This window comes from Herpailurus yagouaroundi, unplaced genomic scaffold, assembly GCF_014898765.1.
Source record: "Herpailurus yagouaroundi ecotype Mexico unplaced genomic scaffold, PumYag 28, whole genome shotgun sequence".
Taxonomy (NCBI): Eukaryota; Metazoa; Chordata; class Mammalia; order Carnivora; family Felidae; genus Herpailurus; species Herpailurus yagouaroundi.
The window spans coordinates 99,740,264-99,758,087 of NW_024412376.1; the positions used below are offsets into that span (position 1 = coordinate 99,740,264).

A 17,824-nucleotide genomic window follows, 5' to 3' on the forward strand; every position below is an offset into this window, starting at 1 on the left:
TGAAAAGGGTGCCAGTATGCTAGAGGTCTCAATGGGTAAATGGCAGTATCACGCACTTTGAAATCCATACCCAGGGTATTTCCATTGTGCTATTACAGCGACATAAGCACTGTTTCTATTCTGTCAGCATTGTTCGTTTTTTATAGTTTGCATATACGCCACAGGGCCCTTGGCAGCAGCTGGCTACCCAAACGCACTTCGTGGTGGCCAACAACCAGCCGCCTTTACTGCGAAGTCGTCAGCGGAAGCCACGTTGCGACCGGGACCGCGCCCCAGGTGAAAAACCCACAGCGCCCCGGCCCCGCCCTCCACAGCCGCCTGGCCGCGCCCTCCTCCACCGGGAGCTCCCTCGCCTCCCCGGGCCCGCCCCCTCGGCGGAGCGCGCAGGGTCCAGTGCGCCGGCGCAGGCACCACCTCCTCGCTCGGCCCCGCCTCACCGCCGCGACGCTCAAGGAGCCGGGCCCGGGCCGCTTCTCCCGATCCCCCCAGCGCGTTGAGCCTGCGGAAGCATGGAAGGGGAGAGTACGTCGGCGGTGCTCTCCGGCTTTGTGCTCGGCGCGCTCGCTTTCCAGCACCTCAACACCGACTCGGACACGGTGAGCCCGAGGGGCGAGGCGGGCTCCAGCGTCGCCTCGGGAGAGGCCCCGAGCGCGGGCGCCCTTCGCCGCCGTTACCCCGGCCTCCGCCCATGAGCTTCCCGACGGCGCCGCGCTGGTTCTCTGCCCTGGGGCTTTGCCTTGTCCCTCTCCCGCGCGGTCGTAGGTGTGTCTCCCGTCCGGCAAGTCTTCTCCAGGAGTAGCCATTCCTTTTCTAACCAGTGTTTATTTCTTCGCCCGGACCGGAGTGTCCCACACACCCGCGTTTCTTTTCCAGCAGTCCCCCTTTTTTTCTGATTAAACTTAGTTGTGAAAGGATGGAGAGTTCACAGAGCGTTCTCCCACTACGGTAGGAAGGTGTTGCGGGTTAACTTTTCCGTTCCTCCTAACTACCGATAGTGGTTTTCAGAGGCCGCTGAATTTTTCCGTGCAGAGCAGCTGCTGTGCGCGTTTGTTGAAATTGTAGGCTAGTGAAGGAATAGAAGATGCATCCAGTGGCTGTTCTGGGGCAAAGCTTAGTGGATGGGAAAGCCTAATTTGGAGTATGTGATACCTGATTTTTGTTTGCATTGGTGTCAAGTTTATGAAATTGTAAGGCCTCAGCTAGTTCCTTTGTGATGCTTTCAGTTACAATAGAAACATTTACATTTATCCTCGAATTTAGATATTATTATTTCATACTTCTGCCAGGTTCAAAAATCTCTGGATGAAGTAGTGAGGTAGTTTTTTAAATACAGTACACGTTTTGAAAAACTTATGAAATCAGAAAAAGACTATAAAACTTTGAGCCCAAGAAATACTGGCTTAGATTTAAGAGCTTAGTATGCTAGTACAGTTTAGAGAATACCATACTGAACACAGCCTACTGATTTCTGCTAAATATTGTGTATTTCATTTCATGTTGTTTCCAAAATTGTTTTTTTGGCACAATCCTAATAAGGTTGGAGTTGATACCTTTCATGTATACAGTTTTAAAGGGGGGGGGTGTTTATTTTGAGAGAGAGAGCACAAGCAGGGGAGGGGGAAAGAGAAAGACCAAATCCCAAGCAGGCTGGGTGCCATCAGCTCTGGAACTCAGGAACAGTGAGATTGAGTTGGACACTTAACTGACTGTGCCACCCAGGCACCCCTACAATTTTAAATAACTTTGTAGATTAATACCTAGCTAAGAGCAAATATATGGCAATTTATAATGTGTGTGGCTGTGGAAATTATTTTGGAAAGTCTTTGTGTGAATATAAACAAAATGGGTCCTTAAGTCTCTGTAGTTTAAAGGATTAGCCCTTGGGAAATAGCATTGTGTTAGGCCATTACTCTTACGTCTTTTTCCTAACATCTTTAAAAGGTGATTTTCTGGATAGCTGTTCTTGCATTGACACTGCTTCCTTTCCCAGGGTTTGTCTAAAAACCTGGACTATAGAGTTCTGGATTGTTCCCCCTAGATTCCAGTAAAGATTCACATTATTGAAACTTTTTTTTTTGTCATTTTTTTTTTTTAATGGAATGGGAGGGGGCATTCTTACCTAATTATAAAGAAGGTAAAATCTTTGTCCATCAAGCATATTGGGTCTTTAAATGTGCCAAATGAAAATATTGAATTCTCTGAAATTCAAAGACATCACTGCTGTTGTGGCAAAATGCCTGCATTTTAAAAACAATTAGGGCTCCTAGTTCCCCTTTTAGAAATTAGACTTTGATACTGAATTCCAAATCTTTAATATTTTTGTATACCTTTTAGTCTAAAACCACTGATCATTGTGTCATTTCATAGCTCAGAAGCACCCACTGGCTCCCAGAAGCATGTGCCATTAATCCAGAGTCCTTGGCTAGTTATTTGGGATGTTTCATTATTGGCACTATTCCCATCTATCCATAATTTCATTACTCAGAAAGGGGAGCCTTCTGTTCCAAGACAAACTACCCTGCTCTTCCTTCTTCAGACATTATGTACTCATTTCTGGCTTTAAGCCTTTTATGTTCTAGGTGTGCTAAAATCACAGCAGTATTTACAGTCTCTTCTATTCATTTTTATTGAACTGTTCATATTTCCCAACTAAACTGAAAGTGTACCTGGTCCCTCACCAGGGACCCTCACCTGATCTTGGGATATATTGGTTAAGTGATTGAGTAGTAATTCTATCATGGTATTCCATAGATTGCTTTTTACCTTTATAGGAAGGTTTTCTTCTTGGGGAAGTGAAAGGTGAAGCCAAGAATAGTATTACTGATTCCCAAATGGATGATGTTGAAGTTATTTATACAATTGGTGAGTCACTCAGTTTCTTTTTTTTCCTTAAACTTTCTTTATACATTTTAAAAAAATTTTATTTTTACATTTGTTTATTTTTGAGAGACAGAGACAGAGCACAAGTGGGGAAGGGGCAGAGAGAGAATAAGACACAGAATCCAAAGCAGTCTCCAGGCTCTGAGCTCTCAGCACAGAGCCCGATGTGTGGCTCAAACTCAACCCCTAAGATCATGACCTGAGCTGAAGTCGGACGCTTAACTGGCTGAGCCACCCAGGCGCCCCTTAACTTTCTTTATATATTTTGAGAGAGAGTGAGAGCGCAGGGGAGGGGCAGAAAGAGAGAATCCCAAGCAGACTCCACACTGTCAGGATGGAGCCCAATGTGGGGCTCAGTCTCACAAACCGCAAGAGTATGCCCTGAGCAGAAACCAAGAATCAGATGCTCAACCGAGTGAGCCACCTAGGCGCCCCTGTGATCACTTATTCTGTGTCTACTATAGTTGATGGTTTATACTAAATGGGATCAGCATAAATTAGTTTGTAAATTGTTTTAAAAAAATAGATAAAACCTTTTAATGCAGATTTTAAAAGATGCATTGTATTCATTTCTCAATTAAAATCATGGCTCTGGCCTAATGCAAGAGTGTGGAACCTAAGATGCGGTAAGATTACTGTGGGGAAACGCGGCTGAACTAGCTCCTGCATGTATTTAAGTGGTAGGAAGGTGGCCTAACAAAAGGAGAAGGAACCAGTAAGCAAGACCAATAAAAAAGATAAAACAGTTTGGACACAAACACTAAGTGCTACAGAAAAATTGGAAGATGAGAACTGAAAAACTCAGTTTTTTCGACTCCGTTTTAGATCATTGTAAGTAACTTCTGGAGTGTGATGTGGAAAAGACAAGACTGAAGGGTTTGACGAGTGGGTGGTGAAACACCTGCAGCAGACGGCAGCTGTTCTTTCAGGGAAGAAAGGGAAAAGGGAGCTTTAAAATATATGGGGGGTGGGGGGGAGGCTCTGATTACCTAACAGAGTTTTATCTAAGCATATTTCTAAAAACAAAATTGGTAGTATGCTGTATAAAAAATGTGGCATCATGACATCATATTGTGTCATGCCCACTTCCGTATGTTAAACAATCCTCTAAATATCATTTTTTATAACTGCAGTGTATTCTGTTAGCTTTCTTACTCTTAATGGCTCTATGTGATTTCAGCAGTCCTATAATCAGTAGTTTCCAGTTTTTCATTATCATAAATTATATTCTGTGACCATCCTTGTACATAAATATTTTCCTACATTTATTATGGATAGATTCTTGGGGGTGGTATTATAGTGTCAAAGGGTATGAACATTTTTAAGGTTCTTGATCCAGAAATACTGTACCAGTTTATATTCCTACTGTATGTCATTTTTTGTTTGCCACTTTAAAAGGTTAAAAATGGAAGTATATATGTAGATTTATATATGTATATAAATGTAGTGTATATGTGTAAAGTAAATATATTAAGTAAATTTAAATTCACTCTCAATAGAGTCTTCTCTGGTCACCACTGTTTTATGAGTATTTTTTTGCTCATTAATAACACACATGTATATAAATGTGTATTTTTATTTACACGAAAGGGATTATACTATAAATGGGTAAATATCTTCAAGATAAATATCTCCACTGATACTGTTCTGTTACTGTAGAATAGTATCAATATGTATAGTTTGCCATTCTTTCTAATGGCTTTGTATTCCCACTGTATCTACTTACCAGTTAAGAATTCCTGCTGTATCTACTTAAACCAGTTACAAATGACTTTGTTTTTTTGTTAATACAAAACAATATAATAACACTTTGTAGTGCATAATCTCTATGACTTCGAGTCTGTTGGAAAGTCAAATTCCTAGAGGTAGACCATTGCCTTGGGAAAAGTCATGTTCTTAAGACTCTTTCATAATATGTAAAAGTGCCTGGGTCCCCATACTGGTGCCACCACTAGGTATTTTCCAATCTTTTCATCCTTGCCAATTCAATAAATCAAAAGAAATTATATTAATTTGTATTTCTTAGCTTTTGTTTGTTGGAAAGGACAGCACTGTTGCATACTTTGACTATATTTCTACTCTACTGTTTTGCTTTTTCTTAATTGATTTGTAATACCAAATTACAACTTAGGGAAATTGGCCGTTTGTTATGTGTTACAGGTGTTGATACAGTTTGTAGCTTTACTTTGTTAATGTGGTTTTTTTCCTTGTCAGACAGAAGCTTTAAAAACAAGCCTTTGGGGCATTTCCCCCTCCCCCACATTGTAACTGGCATACCACCCAAAGTAAGCAAAAGTATTTTGAGGAGTTTAAGCAACCACTTACTGAGCAACTCCATCGTGCTGGAACAATGCTAAGCATTAAGGTATTAGGCAAATGCTATAGGAACACTTAAGTATTTGCTCAATTTGCTCAACATTTTAAAATGTTGGAATATTAGATGATAAGTAAAATCCAGGATCTACAAATTACTACATTGCTGTGGTTAGTGAGATTTTCATCATTTTTGCATTTTCCCATATCTACACCAGAGTATGTTTGACCAATTATCAGTTACAAAGACTGTTTCTGTTCAGTTGTTGTTGTTTTTCAAACAGGGATTTGTCTGAGGGTAACATACATTTTCTAGAAGAAAAATGTCTCAAGAGGATGATCACTTTTCCTTTTTTAAATAGACCGAATGACTTTTATTAATATACACATAAAGTTATTGAAATGGTGATTTCATGTAGTTTTCTCTTTAAAGATGGCACTTGCAGGTACAAAGATGCAGAGATGCCTACAGCCTTCAGATGTTTACTTGAAGAGATTCAACAGCAGTTTGATAGTGGGTTTCCTCACCTTGCTGAAGATTCACAGATTCTCTGTAATCACATTGATGTCTTTAATTTAAGTAACTAAAAAAAATTCTAGTAATCTGGCTAGGATCTGCCCAGCTAAGAGATATGCAAAGAGGACATGTCACAGGAACTATCTGAAATAAGTGATTGCTATTACAGTAATCCAGTAAATGCTGTCTGGTAAAATTTGATTTTTGACACAAGTTACAATTAAAAGTGGGAAGCCCAGAAGGACTTGTATTCTCTTTTCCTGTAGTTGTTTTTAAAGTATTCTCTGCATCCAGTGTGGGGCTCGAATTCACAGTCCTGAGATCAAGAGTCGCATGCTCTACCAGCTGAGCCAGCCAGGTGCCCCTGGACTTGTGTGCACTGGATAAGTTTCTTTGTTATCAGATGTGGATGTTTCACTCATACTGCTCCTTGAATAATTTTGAGAGATCTGAAAGTTTGGAATAATAGAGGGGACACCATATTCATCTGGATATTTCTTACAAGACTTATAATAATGTCTTATGCAATAGAATTTAATCTGTTTTGCACAGCATCTGTAGCTACCAGAATTCAGATGTATTTTGATGTATTTCTACTGGAAAGAGAATAAAAGTTACTTCCTAAAGGATACTAGCTTTTTTTTTTTTTTTTTTGTAGTTAACATTAACAAATCCTTTATGAAGCAGCTGCTTGGAATAACAAAAGATAATCCCTTTAACAGCTGTTGTTGTCAATTGGGTAGAATTAGAGCATGACCTTTTTAGAACCCAATGGAAATATAGCAACTTTAAATTTATCTCTTGTGTTGCCATTATTAAACCTATTGAGAGGGAGTGTAGTGTTTTAGTTAAGACCGAGGCACGGGCTTTGAATTTTGGCCCCCACTCTCTCTACCTGTTACCACATCTTTAAAATGGAAGGAACGATTGGTCTCATAGCTTTGTGGTAAGGATTAAATGAGATCACGGTAAAGTACTTCCTCCCTCAGTATATGCCGTTCATATATGAAGTGCTTGGTGTATGCTATTCAAATGATAACTTATATAATCATAGCAAAAAATTCCTTTTTTCCAGACATCCAGAAATATATTCCATGCTATCAGCTCTTTAGGTAAGTAGCAAGAGGAAGTAAATGATCTATTGTGAAAATTATTCTGTGTGAATGAAGTAAATTTTAAAACTAACAAGATATCTTAATTGTCAGTTATACATGGTGGTACTGATAAAAATGAAAAGACTTTTTAAAGAAAATTCACTTGTTCATTTCAACCCTGTCTAATAGTTCTTTCTCTGTATTTATATGCTTGCTTTCGCTGGTCTCCACTGCCTCTCCCAGGTACCAGTTTACCTAGAGGGTTTTTCTCACACCCAGTCACCTCATTGCATATTCTAAACTCAGTGACACGTTCTCATATATCAACAGCAGCCCTTTTTTCTACTCTTTCATTCCAGTTTATTTGATCATTTGTGTCCTCACTTACCATATTCTAATGTAATCTTTTGCCTGTTTAGGTTCTTTATCCAGCCTGCTTCCTATTGCCTTTCTATGGTGAAAACTTGTGTTTTTAGTCCTACAGATAGTAATAGCACTGTAGCCCTAATAGGCTATGATATTTCTTAAAACTTTTCATTCAGGTATAACATACATGTAGAAAAATACACACATAAGTTAGATAAATTTTCATAAAGCAAACAACTACAACATGGTGTAGTTTTATGATTTATATCAATTGTACTTGAAAAATCAACATTACTATCTTACAGTCACACTGTATGTACACATAGCTAAGGCTGTATAAGAACTGCAGTGGAGCGTATGGTAAAGGTGAGAAAGATCTGTGGTAGGGGATGATAGAAATAAAGGCTTTTGTGTGGTCTTAAACTGCTCTGCCAGAAAAAGCTAGAGCTTGTATAGTGTTCTACATACAACAGACATACAGAAATATTTGTTGAATGAAGGATCCCTGGATTCTCCACTCCTTTGCCTTTTTCATTGCTTATGGATCTCCTATTTCTACCACTTCAAGTCTGTTAATTTGAGAACTTTATTCTTATTTTTAGAACTTCATATGACCAGCAAGTAGGTATATGGATTTTGGGTGGGTAAGGAGTAACTAAAGTTAAAAATGCTAATAAAATCCATATTTTTAGCCTATTTGAAATGCCTTTAATTTTGGCTTTTACAGCTTTTATAATTCTTCTGGTGAACTAAATGAGCAAGCACTGAAGAAAATATTATCAAGTGTCAAAAAGGTATTCCCTGACTTTTGGGGTTTTTTTGGTATTATATCCTAAAACTGCGTAATACTTTAACGGAAGTTTTTGGCAACATTTGTCTTCACAGTGTTCTATAAAGCAAGTGAACAAAGAAAGGCTTTTTCCTTCCAGAAGTTCAAAGGGATTGCTCTGAGAGCAAAACCAGTCATTAAAAATATTAATCTTGTTCTCATCTTTGGCTATTCTTTTTTTTTTTTAATTAAAAAAAAATTGTTTTAACTTTTATTTATTTTTGAGAGAAACAGAGCATGAGCGGGGGAGGGGCAGAGAAAGAGGGAGACACAGCATCCAAAGCAGGCTCCAGGCTCTGAGCTGTCAGCGCAGAGCCCCTGCGGGGCTTGAACCCACAGACCATTGAGCTCATGACCCGAGCTGAAGTGGGATGCTTAACCGCCTGAGCCACCCAGGCACCCCACTTTCTTGACTATTCTAATTAGCATTGATCTCTTCCTCTTCCACATTCCTACCATACCCCTTCCCATACCATTTATTCCAGGACTTAACTCATTACTGTTCTTTTACATAGCTGCAGTTAAAGCGCTTTGCTATATAGCACCTAACCTTTACTAGTATACTTGGTGTTTAGGTAAGACTTGTTGAATGATCAAAACAGGTTTTTTCCCCCCAGATACAAAATTGGGGGGGGGGGATGGTACTTCTTAAAACTTTTTGGTCTCTGAGTTGAGAATAAAAGTAGATTCAGTAAGTTTCTTTTAAAAAACTTCCTTTGTTGGGGCGCCTGGGTGGCGCAGTCGGTTAAGCGTCCGACTTCAGCCAGGTCACGATCTCGCGGTCCGTGAGTTCGAGCCCCGCGTCGGGCTCTGGGCTGATGGCTCGGAGCCTGGAACCTGTTTCCGATTCTGTGTCTCCCTCTCTCTCTGTCCCTCCCCCGCTCATGCTCTGTCTCTCTCTGTCCCAAAAATAAATAAACGTTGAAAAAAAAATTTAAAAAAAAAAAAAAAACTTCCTTTGTTGAAAATGCTTTGGGCTTGCCCCCTGATTATATTTGGGTATTTAAAAATGTACTTATATTGGGGCGCCTGGGTGGCGCAGTCGGTTAAGCGTCCGACTTCAGCCAGGTCACGATCTCGCGGTCCGTGAGTTCGAGCCCCGCATCGGGCTCTGGGCTGATGGCTCAGAGCCTGGAGCCTGTTTCCGATTCTGTGTCTCCCTCTCTCTCTGCCCCTCGCCCGTTCATGCTCTGTCTCTCTCTGTCCCCCAAAAAATAATAAAACGTTGAAAAAAAAAATTAAAAAAAAAAATAAATAAAAATGTACTTATAAAAATTTTTTAGTTTTAAAAAGAAGAAAACTTTTAATTTCCTTAGTTTAAATGTGCAGATACAAAACTTAGTTGCTGACATTGTCATACACAGACCTTTAAGCAAAGTAGTTGCTCTTTGTTATAATTACTAAACTATAATTACTAAATGAGATTTTATTTTTCCAGTTTTTAAAAAAAAAGTTTAGTAATACTAACAAATTTGTTCAGCAAATGTTACAGTTTGTAAAACCATTTCATATGATCTTACTCAATTTTGAAACCCACTTTCTAAAGGTGGTATCATTCCCATATAAATTTCAGTTAAAAGCTATTGGGTTCAATTTATTGAGCAAACCAAATATCCATATAGGAAGTAAATTTGTTTTCACTGACATTTTCTTCATTTAAATTTTGACTAAAGACTAAGATTTTAAAATAGCAAATGATATCAAGAAACTAAAAGAAGTTAGGAATTTTTTTTCTCTATATGAGTAAAATAGTAGCTCCATAGCTGAATGGAAAATAATTTGACTACACAAGTCAGTTTACATACTTTATAAAAGTAAAGTATATACTTAAGTATGTACTTTGTTTATATATGCCAAAATCTTGCTAAATTTAAGAGTGCCATTTTAAAGGTTGTCAATTTTATTGCTTAATTATGACAGTAAGACACATAATAATTGTAACCACTAAGGTCTACACCTGATATTTTTCTGTATTTTCCCTCAGGCTGTGGTTGGTTGGTACAAATTCCGACGTCATTCAGACCAGATCATGACATTTAGAGAGAGACTGCTTCATAAAAACTTACAGAAGCATCTTTCAAGCCGGGAACTGGTTTTTCTGCTGTTAACACCAAGTATAATAACAGAAAGCTGCTCTACTCATCGGCTGGAGCATGCCTTATATAAACCTCAGAAGGGGTAATGTTGGCCAGTCATTGGCTGTTTTCAGTTAATAGAAAAATATACTCAATGTTTTCATTGTACTTTTTGCAGCCTAACAAATATTTCAAATACTGTTGCATTTGTTACAATACCCCTCTGAAGTTAGTGTACCATATTTTCTTATAGATGGGGAAGATGAAGGTTGCATAAGGAAATTAGAAGCCCAGTATGGAATGATGACTTGTGTTTTTGCCACAGAGGATTTGTTATAAGGTGGAAAAAATATGTGTACTTTGGATATGGTTCCTAAAGGATGTAATATAGAACTAATCCTAGGTACTTGAGCAGCTTTTCTATAACCTCTGCAAAGAAAGAAGCAAGGTTGTTCTTGGTGGTCCACCAAAATGAGTTAACAGAGACTCCCAACAGGTTATGTAAACAACATTCTCATGGGATATGAGGATTAAGTGAAAAGAGTACCAACTAAGATTAATTTTATTATTTTTTTTAAGTGAGCTTGACACCCACCCCCAGTGCATGGATTTGAACTCACCACCCTGAGATCGAGACCTGAGCTGAGATCAAGAGTCAGAGACTTAACCAACTGAGCCACTCAGGTGCCCCTAAGATTAATTTCTTTTAATGTTTACTTATTTTGGGGGGAGAGAGAGAGAGAGAGAGAGAGTATAGGAGGGGCAGAGAGAGAGAGGAACAGAGGATCTGAAGCAGGCTTTGCACTGACAGCAGAGAGCCTGATGTAAGGCTCAAACTCACGAACCGTGAGATTATGAGCTGAGCTGAAATTGGATGTTTAACGAACTGAGCCACCCTGGTGCCAAGATTAATTTTATTATTCATGGAAGACAGGATGAATCTCAACAATACTGCCTATTTTTACATGTTAAAATAGACATTACAGTCTTCTTTTAGGGGCGCCTGGGTGGCTCTGTCGACTGAGTGTCTAACTCTTGGTTTTGGCTCAGGTCATGATCCCGGGGTTGTTGGATTGATCCGTATGTCGGGCTACATGCTAAGCATAGAGCCTGCTTGGGATTCTCTCTCTCTCTTTCTCTCTCTCTCTCTCTCTCTGTCTCTCTCTCTGCTCCTCTCCCCAGTTCATGCTTTCTAAAATAAAAATTTTTTTTAGAAAGGTGTTGTCAATTTCACAAAATTACCTTGCACGATGCACATTTCATCACTTTTAAATACCATTTGCTTCAAGTCAATAAATTTTATCTCAGGTAAGTAGTATGGAATGGGGTTTTTGTTTATTTTTTTATCTTGTAGGGGAAAGGTATTCTATATATAATATGTATAAGTATATATAGGTATATAATAAGGAGAGGTTAATATTTTACTTTATTCTAACTTTATATTTTAAAATTTTATTATTTCAGACTTTTTCACAGGATACCATTAGTGGTGGCCAATCTGGGCATGTCTGAACAACTGGGTTATAAAACTGTATCAGGTTCCTGTGAGTCCACTGGTTTTAGCCGAGCAATAAAAACACACAGGTGAGATTCTTCAGCTGCTTTCCCACTAAATTTCTATTCATTTTTTGAAATTAATTTTTATTATACAAAAAAATAAAAAAGGAAAAGTAATAACCACATATTTCAAATAAACTAGACTATTTTTTACTGTTTCCGTATTTCTTTCTAGCACTTGGTCATTTATAATACACAGAAAAGAGAAGGGTTGTTGTATATCCTGTGTATGTCAACATATATATTCTAAGAGTAAGTAGCTGGCCTGAAAATAATTTTCTAAGGCAGCAATTTAGATCATAAAGGCATAAAATTAGATTGGATATTAAGTAACAACAAAAATACGAGGCTTTAGCCAAGACTCACTCATACTATAGGCTACAGCTATATAGCTAGAACTGTTTTGTGTTCGTTAAGGGAATAGTTAATGTCAGAAATGACAACACTGGTACTACAGGGTACTTACTGGAGAATAAGAGACTAGATTTTATTTATTTTTGTGTTCCACAAGAATTAACAGTTTTAAAGAAACTGAATATATTAATTCTGAGATGCACAGTTTTACATTTATCTCTAATTGGGATAATTTACAAACTATGCCTTACCGGGTTTTTTGTTTGTTTTTGTCTTTTTGGTATATAAAATAATGTTGCCTCTTTTAATCAACGATGACTTAAATTCAGTAAAATATTTTTTTTTCAACGTTTTTTATTTATTTTTGGGACAGAGAGAGACAGAGCATGAACGGGGGAGGGACAGAGAGAGAGGGAGACACAGAATCGGAAACAGGTTCCAGGCTCTGAGCCATCAGCCCAGAGCCCGACGCGGGGCTCGAACTCAGGGACCGCGAGATCGTGACCTGGCTGAAGTCGGACGCTTAACCGACTGTGCCACCCAGGCGCCCCTCAGTAAAATATTTTAAAAATTGAAAACCTTTCTCCCCCTCTCTCCTTCAGTCTTTATTTTTCTTAACATCTTTTGAGTCTTGGCAGTAGTACGTAAGAGGCTTTGAAGTCTGCTAATGTGAAGATACATGAACTAAGTTTTCTGATTGGTTTTGCTGTGAACAAGTAGGTTGACAAAATGTCCCTGCAAAACCAGTAAAAAGAATCTTCTGTTGCTCCTCAACTACAAATAAGTTTTCGTCATAGTATTAAAATGACTTCTATACATTTGCTTGACAAAATGGTAATTTTTACAGCTCTGAATTTTTTAAAGAAGATGGATCTTTAAAGGAGGTACATAAAATAAATGAAATGTATGCTTCTTTACAAGAGGAATTAAAGGTAAGTTCACATATCAAACACTTTTAAAGACTACTTCTAGAGTTCATATCAAATTGATAACAAATCTTTTAGGGATAACTTGACATTTGATTAGATTCGTATTTTTCTAATGGTTTAGTTTCAGTAACAAAGACCTCAATCTCAGTGGCCTACAAAAACAAAGGTTTGGTCTCACTCACATTATATCTTGGCTGCAGCTCTGCTCCTGTTCTGAATGTCATCTTTATTCTAGGATCCACACTGAAGGAGCATTCCTTATATGGGACATGCTCTTCTCATGACAAAGGGAAAAGAGCAAGAGCTGGTGGAAATTCACAACAGCTTTAAAACTTCTGTTCAGGGGCACCTGAGTAGCTCATTCAGTTAAGCGTTCAACTTTGGCTCAGGTCATGATCTCACGGCTCCTGAGTTCGAGTCCCGCATCAGGCTGTGTGCTGACAGCTCAGAGCCTGGAGCCTGCTTTGGATTCTGTCTCCTGTCTCTGTCTTTCTTTGCCCCTCTCCTGCTCATGCTGTGTGTGTCAAATATAAGTAAACATTAAAAAAAAATTTTTTTTAATTAAAAAAACAAAAAAAACCCTTCTGTTCAGAGCTTACATGACACGTCCACTTACATTTCATGGGCCAGATTATATATCCCTATTTCATGGAAGTAGGCAGGGATATATAATCCTTTTACAGGATAAAAAGGGAAGCATGTATTTGAGAACAGAATAATCTACCACAGTACTAAATTCTGTTTCATTGTATCAGTTGAGAAGTAGACTTCAGGATGGGATTAGACATGTAAGAGATGAGGCCTGAGAAGGATAAAAGGGAGAGGAACGAGAACAGGCAGGGAGACTTACAATGCTGAGTCTGACACCTGAGAGAGGAGACAGGATGGGAGGACAACTGGGTAGAGCTTTAGACTACAGGGCTAGAGGGGCGCCTGGGTGGCTTAGTTAAGCGTCCGACTTCAGCTCAGGTCATGATCTCACGGTTTGTGGGTTCAAGCCCCGCATTGGGCTCTGTGCTGACAGCTCAGAGCCTGGAGCCTGTTTCGGATTCTGTGTCTCCCTCTCTCTCTGCCCCTCCCCCACTCACACTCTGTGTCTCTCTCTGTCTCATAAATAAACAAAAAAAAAAAAAGACTACAGGGCTAGAGAGGTGGCTAAGCAAAGTTGTCCTACAGGAATGGATTTGTACTAATACCCACTGTGTTTAGTCATTGGTTAAGAGTGGCTGAGGGGAAGTGTGGCTTCAGTAGCTGACCTGAACGTTTGGTAGCTGGGACTGTCAGTCAACTATGCTTCCTCCAGTGGAGATCTGAGTAGTATATTACGTGGCCACCGTACTTCTCAATATAGCACACTAAGGGAGAGCACCTGGTGGCACAGTTGGTTAAGCATCCAGCTTCAGCTCAGGTCATGATCTCGTGGTTCATGAGTTTGAGTCCCGCATCAGGCTCTGTGCTGATAGTGTGGAGCCTGTTTCAGATCCTCTGTCTCCCTCTTCCTCTGCTACTCCCCCATGTGCTCTCACTCTCTCTCAAAAATAAACATTAAAAAAACATATATATATATATATATATATATATATATATATATATACACACACACACACACACACACACCACGCTAAAAGAAATAGGGTTAATACATTTTATAGTACTAATGCACACTGGTTTTTAATGTGAATGATAATACAGGAATTTTAGAAAACAGACATGTCCAGAATCCCAACTTGTAACATAACTATTTTCACTTTACCATATTTTCTGGTTTTTCCCTAATATATATACATGCTTTTATGTAGTTGATGATGTTGGGGACTGTCATGATTTTTATTTGATGTCACTAAGCATTTTTCATGTTGCTACATAGTCTAGTTCTTTTTAATGGCAGAATATTTCATATAGCAATATATTAGAACTCTTATGTCAAAAGTACTAACTTGGGCTAAAATAGGGGATGTAGAGGTATGTTAGAGGAGCTGTAGGCAGAAAGCAGCTGAACTTCGGGAAGGAATTGGAACCAGGAGCCAAAATGCTATCAGAACTTTCTTCCCTTTGGGTCTGCACATTGGTTTCTTTCATAGTACCAGTAAAACATAGTTACTTGCTATTGTCAGTTTCTTTTTCTTTTTTTAAGATTTTATTTTTAAGCAATCTCTACGCCCAGCATGGGGTTCAAACCCACAACCCCAGAGAAGAGTCACACACTCTACCAACTGAGCCAGCTAGGCACCCCTATTGTCAGTTTCTTAATGTTGTGTTTGGAGTAAATATGCATCTCTCAAAATACTGCAGTATTTTTTGTTTCAAAGTAAATGACTTAAATATTTTTGTTTTTTATTTCTGTGTATTACCATGCAGATAACAGGTGTGATAAAGCTGTGTGTGTATAAATGGGAAGTTCATACATCTGGAAAGCATTTTATAACCTATAAAGCACCATACAAGTGCTTGTTGCATTCCTTCAGAAAAGAGCAAAATAAAAAAAAAAATATTTATAAAGGCTAATAATAATATAAAATCCACAAAGGGCTTTCTGTTATTTATGAACCTAGGCTGTAGTACACCACTTAGAATTTTATCTACGCCCTTATTTTATTTTGCAGAGTATATGCAAAAAAGTAGAACACAGTGAGCGAGCAGTAGAGAAACTACTAAAGGATGTACACAGCTTGAAATGGGAAATTAAAAAAAGAAAACAGGCACAAATTCAAGTAGCACGTAAGTAAAAAGTTCACACATCACTGCCTTCTGTGCTTTTAAAAAAAAAATCCTGACTGAACTATGGATGAGCCCACTAAACTAACTGATGAACTTACGTACTTTAGGATTAAAAATAATTGTTTTATTAATACTCTTAAATCCTACTTAACAAAGAACTCGGTATTATTATAGCTATACTATATTATTGATATTAAAAAATACAACTTAAATTCTCGTTTAGCATATAGTGGCATGTAAATTAGAATATGGGATTATGCACACTATTTTTCTGAGTTTAGAGGATAGAAATATTCAGTTAAGCTCTTTTTGACTTAACAAATAGATCACTACAAAAGCTTTGTAAAACAAATATCGCATGTTGAACTGTTAATTTTATTTTGTTTAGGGGAGACCGTCGAAAAAGACCCTCAGGAGAACATTTTTCTTTGTGAAGCTTTACGGACCTTTTTTCCAGATTGCGAATTTCTTCATTCATGTGTTATCTCTTTGAAAAATAGGCATATTTCTAAAAATAGCTGCACTGCCAACCACCATCTTGATGTGATAGACAACCTGACCTTAATGGTAGAATACACCGACATTCCTGAAGCTAGTCCAGCTAGCAGTACACTGCAAATGATTAAACATAAAGCTTTAGATACTGATGATGGATGGCAATTCAAGAAGTCACGGCTGTTAGAGACACAAAACAAACCATCTAAAACAGATACTGATAGTAGTAATCAAGAAAAAGCATATACATTGAGCAGCCCTGAAACAGATGAAGAGATTGAAAGAATGAAGGGTTCTGGTGGATATCCACAGTCTCCTACATTTTGATCTTTTTAGGCCAAAAGGAGAGCTTTGATTGGCTGAAGGGTAAAGCCAGACATTTATATTGTCTTTACTATGTTCAGCAATTTGCAGTAATACATAAGTTCTAGTGCATTTCTTTTTTAAGGCACTTTATTTTAAAACCATAACGTTTTTCTGCCCCCCACCTTTTGAAAGATTTTATTTTTAACTAATCTCCTACACCCAGCAAGGAGCTTGAACTCACAACCCCAAGATCAGGAGTCACACACTCCACTGACCAAGCCAGCCAGGTGCCCCTTTTACAAAACTGTTGAGGGAAAGGCTTAATTTAAGTAGATGGTTCTTTTAAACTTATATAGCATACTTTAGAATTGGAAAAGAAACACTGGCATTAGAACACGATAGAAGAAGATGTCTAAAAATATGAAGAGGTATTTCATTTTAAGTCATTACAGTTTCTACTCCTTAAGTTATAAGTGGCTAGGGTTGCCAGATAAAATGCTGGAAACATGCAATATTAGGGACATTCATTAAAAAATTATTCATTGGTTATCTGAAATTCAAATTTAATTGCATGTCCTATATTTTTATTTGCTAAATCTGGCAGTTCTGATTATGGCACAACTAAAATACAGCACAAATAATCTCTTCCTAGTCTAGAGTCCTCTACACAAAATTGAGTGAATCCAGTACTTGAGTACAGGACAAGTCTGGTAATGGTGTGTCTGAGGTCAGTAGCTGGTCAAGTAGCTAGAAACACCAGTTAAAGTGGGAACCAAAAATGGTGCATATGTGTATATATATTTATATATACATGTCTATCGCAGATTTCATTTTAACATAAAGTGGAGTTGTACATTCATTTTGTCAACCTTTTGTTGTAGGGCTAGGAACTTTTATGTGAGTATACTGGTGTTCCTATATAAGTCACATCCATTACTTTTATAGTTCCCAGTTTTAGTTTCTTTATAAAGAATTTAAAGAAGCTTGCAAAGCAACCTACGTACAAAACGCTACTACTTTTTTTTTCCATTTCACAGCATCCTCCTTCCACCCTTCTTTAGTTGTCCTAACCACATCTAACTTGACAACTATTTTTTTTTAATGTTTTAATTTATTTTTGAGAGAGAAAGAGTGCGCGCACACGAGCGGAGGAGGGGCAGAGAGAGGAAACACAATCTGAAGCAGGCTCCAGGCTCTGAGTTGTCAGCACAGAGCCTGATGTGGGTCTGGAATTCATGAGCTACGAGATGATGACCTGAGCCGAAGTGGGACACTTAACTGACTGTACCACCCAGGCACCCTGGGTGGTGCAGTCAGTTAGAAAGCATTTACCTAGTTTTCATTGCAGTAACTTTTTAATGCTCCTACTTCAATACAGTGATGAAACTGAC

At 38.3% G+C, this 17,824-nt stretch overlaps 1 protein-coding gene across 3 annotated transcripts; it reads left to right on the top strand.

Annotated features, from left to right (window-relative positions):
* The first annotated feature begins 422 nt into the window (after nt 1–422).
* On the top strand, nt 423–17,292 carry ABRAXAS1 (abraxas 1, BRCA1 A complex subunit). Of its 3 annotated transcripts, XM_040479408.1 has the most exons (9): nt 423–596; nt 2,772–2,862; nt 6,786–6,822; nt 7,898–7,964; nt 9,984–10,177; nt 11,539–11,658; nt 12,833–12,917; nt 15,518–15,632; nt 16,021–17,292. In XM_040479408.1, exons 1-9 carry the CDS (start codon nt 510–512, stop codon nt 16,452–16,454), a joined length of 1,230 nt encoding a protein of 409 aa, XP_040335342.1. In that variant the 5' UTR covers nt 423–509; the 3' UTR covers nt 16,455–17,292. The 3 variants fall into 3 exon arrangements, with proteins under 3 accessions (XP_040335342.1, XP_040335356.1, XP_040335349.1); XM_040479422.1 differs by lacking the exon at nt 2,772–2,862 and having other exon boundaries at nt 481–596; XM_040479415.1 differs by lacking the exons at nt 423–596; nt 2,772–2,862; nt 7,898–7,964.
* Nucleotides 17,293–17,824: the final 532 nt, after the last annotated feature.

Excerpts from the sequence above, each read along its gene's own strand:
- ABRAXAS1 (XM_040479408.1), top strand. The coding sequence starts at position 510 with ATGGAAGGGGAGAGTACGTCGGCGGTGCTCTCCGGCTTTGTGCTCGGC. Across the intron at positions 6,823-7,897 it reads CCATGCTATCAGCTCTTTAG|CTTTTATAATTCTTCTGGTG; the intron begins GTAAGTAGCAAG and ends TGGCTTTTACAG. Across the intron at positions 7,965-9,983 it reads TATTATCAAGTGTCAAAAAG|GCTGTGGTTGGTTGGTACAA; the intron begins GTATTCCCTGAC and ends ATTTTCCCTCAG.